General features: G+C 42.4%; 1 protein-coding gene across 1 annotated transcript in view; it reads right to left on the bottom strand.

Moving 5' to 3' along the window:
* TERB1 (telomere repeat binding bouquet formation protein 1) overlaps positions 1-5,248 on the bottom strand; it is an 18,164-nt gene extending 12,916 nt beyond the window's left edge. The window contains exons 1-8 of the mRNA XM_031062323.1: positions 5,184-5,248; positions 3,140-3,197; positions 2,080-2,190; positions 1,770-1,898; positions 1,189-1,320; positions 702-762; positions 491-606; positions 204-351 (exon numbers count right to left, since the gene is read on the bottom strand). Coding sequence (XP_030918183.1) covers positions 204-351; positions 491-606; positions 702-762; positions 1,189-1,320; positions 1,770-1,898; positions 2,080-2,190; positions 3,140-3,173 — 731 coding nt within the window. The 5' untranslated portion in view covers positions 3,174-3,197; positions 5,184-5,248. The remainder of the gene's footprint in view (positions 1-203; positions 352-490; positions 607-701; positions 763-1,188; positions 1,321-1,769; positions 1,899-2,079; positions 2,191-3,139; positions 3,198-5,183) is intronic.
* Positions 5,249-5,254: the final 6 nt, after the last annotated feature.

Raw genomic sequence — 5,254 nt, forward strand, 5'->3', positions numbered from 1 at the left:
TCCAAAGAGTTTTACTGACCCTAGGAAATGAAACCAGACCGTGGCTATCTGTGGACTTGAGCACTGTGTAGTGTAAGTAAAGATGTGGAATACAGTGGTCAAAGTTGGAAGAACAGCAAATGACTTTGTTTGAGAGAGAAACTGACAAGAAAGAAAAAAACATTTAGCTCTCTAATTAAACTTCCTTTCATCAAATGCAAAACTGTGTAAAGCTTGAGCTGCACTTACAGTTATTTGCAACTGTGAGACCAAGAAATGAACAAATGGGACGAACTATCTCAGGCTCTGTGCAACTCTCGAGCCGCTCTTTGGCATAGGGAAAAACCGAACAGCAAATGTTCTGATTATCTTCTGCAAAAGTAAAAACAAATCACCCCAAATCAAAATGCAGTGAAATCAATTTCAGCTGAACAGTAAAAATGAAACCAAAGTGTTACCCATTTGGAGAATATCTTTGAACTTCTTCCACAATTTTGAGAGCAACACGTACCGTTCTGGGGGTTGTTGACACAGGCACAGAGAGTGCTGCACACTGAGCACCAGAGCTGATAGCAGGGATCAGAGTTTTCATCTGACAGATTCTTCTCAGACGTGGAGAGAGTTGTTCTGTTAAAGACAATGCAAACAAGTCCCAAATAGTCAAGGAAACATAGCTGCAAACCAGTCCATTATTTGTCTGTTTGAATTGCAACCCTGTTTACCTGAACAACTGCAGCAGCAGGCTGATGCAGCCTGTGTCTCTGACACAGGTTTGCCCATTTTCTAAAAGAGAACACACACAAGACTCCAGAGACAAATGCAATTGCAGACAACATCTTAACAGCAAGTTTAATTTACATACATACATTCCCTTTCCTAAGCACATATCCTCCCCAGAAGGAAACACAAAATCATATCAACATATTGGTAAATAACCTTTCTATGTCTCTCTCTTTCTAGACACTCTCAGAAACTATGGGTTTGCATTTGCACACTGTATTTTTAGAACAAAACCATGTTCTGCTGTTTAAGGAAATCCCAGTGAACAATAACTTACTTCGACAATTTAGGTTCAGTTACAGGCAAACATTCATCTCTATAAATTAAGTTCTCCAAAACATTGCTGATTGACTGTTCCAAATTTTGGACTGCAGATTGGCAAACAGAAAAGGAGTGTTGTTGTAACACAGAGAAAAACACCCAACTTACTATTATTTGACACCAGTACTAAGATGACATAAACAGATATTCTTTTCAAGTTCACACCAGAATCCTTTTTAATTAAAAATAAAATGAGGTCTTCAAACAATGCAGGAGTACACAAAGTCTGCTGACAATACACTGAAAACAGAAAGTGAAAACCATTAAGTCCTAAAGTAAGCCACTCACCATCCTAAATTATTAAGTCTCAGTTGTGGCCAGTATGTGGGGAGCAGAGACAGGGCAGGACTGTGAAGTGCCTGAGGGCTTCCCCCTGCAGTGAGTTCTACACCAAGCAGGACCCCGGGAAGCTTTGGAACAATCCAGGAGTCATTGAACACTTGCTGCTGAGGGAGAGGGGAGTGCAGGTGTCTGGTAACTCAAAGACACCCTGTGTGCCAAGTGAGCAAGGCACTGACCAAATCCAGGCATGGACAGGGCAACGGGGGCACCCTCACTGCCCTGCTCCAACTGACAAGTCTGTAGTCTCATTTTGTGAGACCAAAAGAAAATGGAGACAAAGCAGGAGCACAAGTAATGACAGGGGGCCATAGCACACACAGAAATACAAACAATATTATTTTTATTACCATTGCTCTCTATAATAATCCCCAATGTAAATAAAGCTGCTTCCTTTACGATGCAATGAGCACTCGACTTGGCAAGGTCATTTATAAACATCAAACCACCAATTTCTCGGAAGTATTCGCTCGCTTCACCTGCAAGAGGAAAAAAGAACAGAAACTTTTGCTTTTGTTCCTCTGCAAAATGAAAGGCTTCTAAGATTTTCCAAAATCTCAAGGCTTATGTCCTGTAGACATTTTTACAGTGCCCATCAGTTCTTGGCATATATGGTGAACATAAATGACTGCACTGGTTCTAAGGAAAAGCCTTTCTTACTGTTTTGTTGGCAAATGGAATAGATGGTGATCAAAGCCTCCTTCTGAGACAGAGGGCAGTCCATCTGATATTTAAGGCATTCAAGCAGTAAGTTCAGATCTGTTTTCATATCTAAGAGCAAACACAAAAAACTTCATTAAATTGTTATATTTTCTAGATATTAATCTAGTCAGTATTAGAATAAACCTGTCCAAAATGTAGTATGTACATGCATTTTAAAAAAGGGGGGAAAGCGAGGCAAAATGGAGCCACATCACTTCTATTCAGCCACAAACAACAAACCTAGAAATCTTTCTGTCCATAGTTTGTTATTTGAGCATGATTTCCTTTGCAGAGTAACAGCCTCCTTGTAATATTTCTGGCCTTTAATTACTAGTAATTCTTAGTAAGTCTGATGTAAACTACCAACTATTAAATTCACAATGGCAAGGTGCATTAAGTGTAAATAATACAGAGCCATTAAAGTATTCAGAGTGCAAATAAAATTCAGAGTGCAGTTGAAAATCTATGGAGTAGTAAGGAAAGAGTCCAAGAGCACAAGGCTGCTCCGTGGTGCTGAGTTACAGGAGACAGCAACCCTGCAGCACAGCAGCAGAGCCCTCAGTCAGGTGCTTGGAGACGTAACACAAAATATTCTCTGGGCACCTACATACAACCCTAGGTGGGTAAACAGACTTGGAAAATCTGCTTCTTAGTCTCTGGGCTATCATTAAAAGACTTACTTGATAATTATTTCTAACAGTGACAGAAGGTATTGTTTACTGTAAACCCTTACAAGGTTTGAGGGTTCTTGAAGAAGTTAAAATACAATAAAAATGTGGATAAATATTAGCAAATTGAGAAAAAAAAGTGACTTTCTGGCGGTGTGTTTTACTCTGTGTGTAGGTTTGGCATTGGATTTACCCTTTGCATATCCAATACAGTATCCAAAATTTGGCAACTAGGAAAAAGCACATTTTCCCAACTGCTCACCACCCCACAACAGGCCTATCACTAAAGTCTGCTAAAACTTTGTAAAATTGATGCAGATTATAATGACAAATTATATTAGATATCTTACCACACTGATTTATCTGCACCTCTTCAGAGTTCATTTTTGTTTTATCTCTGTTCTTGTTCTACAACAGCAAGGAAAAAGTGTTTTCAGTTCTGTTCAGATTAGCAGTGTTTATAATATATGCAGTATAAATGACATCATTTTTCTAAAATGCACTTTCCCAGTTTTCTGCTTTTACTCTGTCATCTCACACAGACACAGTTTAATGTATTCTTGTATGGCAAAGTTTTCCTTTGGAAAATACACTATTTTATAATAGCCCTGCATTTGTAACTACCAGGTTATCATCTTTTGAGAGTGGACATTCTGCAGAAATCAGGTAATTCCATGTTACCACTGAGGGGCTTTACTGTCAGGAAAGAATATCCCCTGCTCTGTGTCCCTGATCACAACAAAGCTGATCCAACTTTCCTTACAAGAGTGGCCAACTTTGCCATCAGCCAGCAAGTGGCACTAAGACCAAGTCCTGTTCCTGAGGGGGTGAACACTATCAAACACTCGGCCTCCTGCTGCTCAAGGAGACACTGAACCATCAGCATTGTTCTGGCAGTACTGATCACACCAAGGGCAGTGAGCACAGAGACACATTCCTTACAGTGAGAACTCATTGAAATTCACCAAAGACATTGTCACACCACACGAACCACGTAACCCACAAATCTCCACAGCATTGCTTCTTCACAAACCCAACGGGGCAGCCTCTGAGAGCAGAGCAGCAGAGTGACATTCAGCTTTGGAGGCAGAAAGATGCTCCCTCAAACCTGCCCCAAGTCCCAAACACAGAAGATTGATGCAAGCATCACAGTAACCTCTTACAATTTCTCAAAAAATTACTTAGCTCCAGGTAGAAACTTTAAATCGGTGGCAAATGCAGCTTAATAATGGATCCATTTTCCTTCTCAAAGTGGAGCAAAGGCTCAAAGCAGAATCATGGTCATCTTCATAAAGACAGCCAGCCCTGCTTTCTCTTGGGAGTTACTGATCGCCCCCATTCCTTTGCTGCTTCCCTCAGAGAGCGAGAATTGAGGGAGTTGATCTCCCTGCAGCCTTTCAGAAGTGATAACAGACATGCATTTCATTTTCCTGCAAATCCAACCCTGCCCCAACAAGGAAAAGCTTGCGAGCCTTCCTCACCTCTTTTTGTCCTACTGCCCCCACCCTGCCAGCCTAAAAAAAACAAAACCCACCCAAACAAAAGGAAGGCTGTAAAAATGAGTTCACTCTGGAGCTAATTGCTTTTCAGAAGAGTTTAATTTAATACATGTTTATACAAGTATACAATACAGGAAGCACAAGGGGTTTAAAACTGTATGTATACAAGGACACATCTTGACCTTTTCCTGGATCTTTTTTACTTTTGCAACCTACAGAAGGTACACAAAATACTATTTATACGCCAGCCTACATCAATTAGAGGCAAACAGCTCACCTCGGTTATTGCATCACAGAGCAAGGTGGAAAGACAAGCAAACAGATTTGCTTCAACAAACAGCTGGCAAATGTTGCATATAAAACTCTTCTCCATCAGTTATGGAAAATAACCCAGTAACATTGCTTCAAACCTCAGAAACCACTCCTGGAGAAGCGCAGATCTGTCAGTGCCTGTGCTCAGCAGCACTAGAGCACATGGCAGGCACGGTCAGCAGACCCGCCAGCCTGGGCAGGACTTACCCTTCGAAAACCGGGGACCAAACCCAGAGGGAGAAGTGCGGCTTGTTGGCATCCTGTGGAAACCAAAGCCCAGAGCAGCAGCTGAGGCCGTGAGGACGCTGCGCTGTGGAACAGGACTTGGGGGTGCCCTGGCCTATTTCAGCTCCCTCGCACCCTCCTCCCTCAGATGAGCCGTGTGTGATTTCCAGCTCATTGTCAGAGCTCCACTCGGAAGTCTTAGCAAGCACTCCAGATCAGCCCAAACAGAAAAGGGAAAGAACATAAGAAAGGGGGGAGGAGGATGAAAGGCAGCAGTAAAAAGATGAAACAGCAGCTGCATTCTTCTGTGAGAAGGCTGGGGAGTCCCGAGGGGGGAAATGGGGCACGGCTCGGGTACCTGTGATCCAGTGGCGCGGGTGGCTCCGGGCAAACCCCGAGGCGAGGCGGGTGCCCGCTGCCGAGCGCTGC

The sequence above is a fragment of the Geospiza fortis genome, unplaced genomic scaffold, assembly GCF_000277835.1.
Source record: "Geospiza fortis unplaced genomic scaffold, GeoFor_1.0 scaffold18, whole genome shotgun sequence".
In the NCBI taxonomy this organism is placed as follows: domain Eukaryota; kingdom Metazoa; phylum Chordata; class Aves; order Passeriformes; family Thraupidae; genus Geospiza; species Geospiza fortis.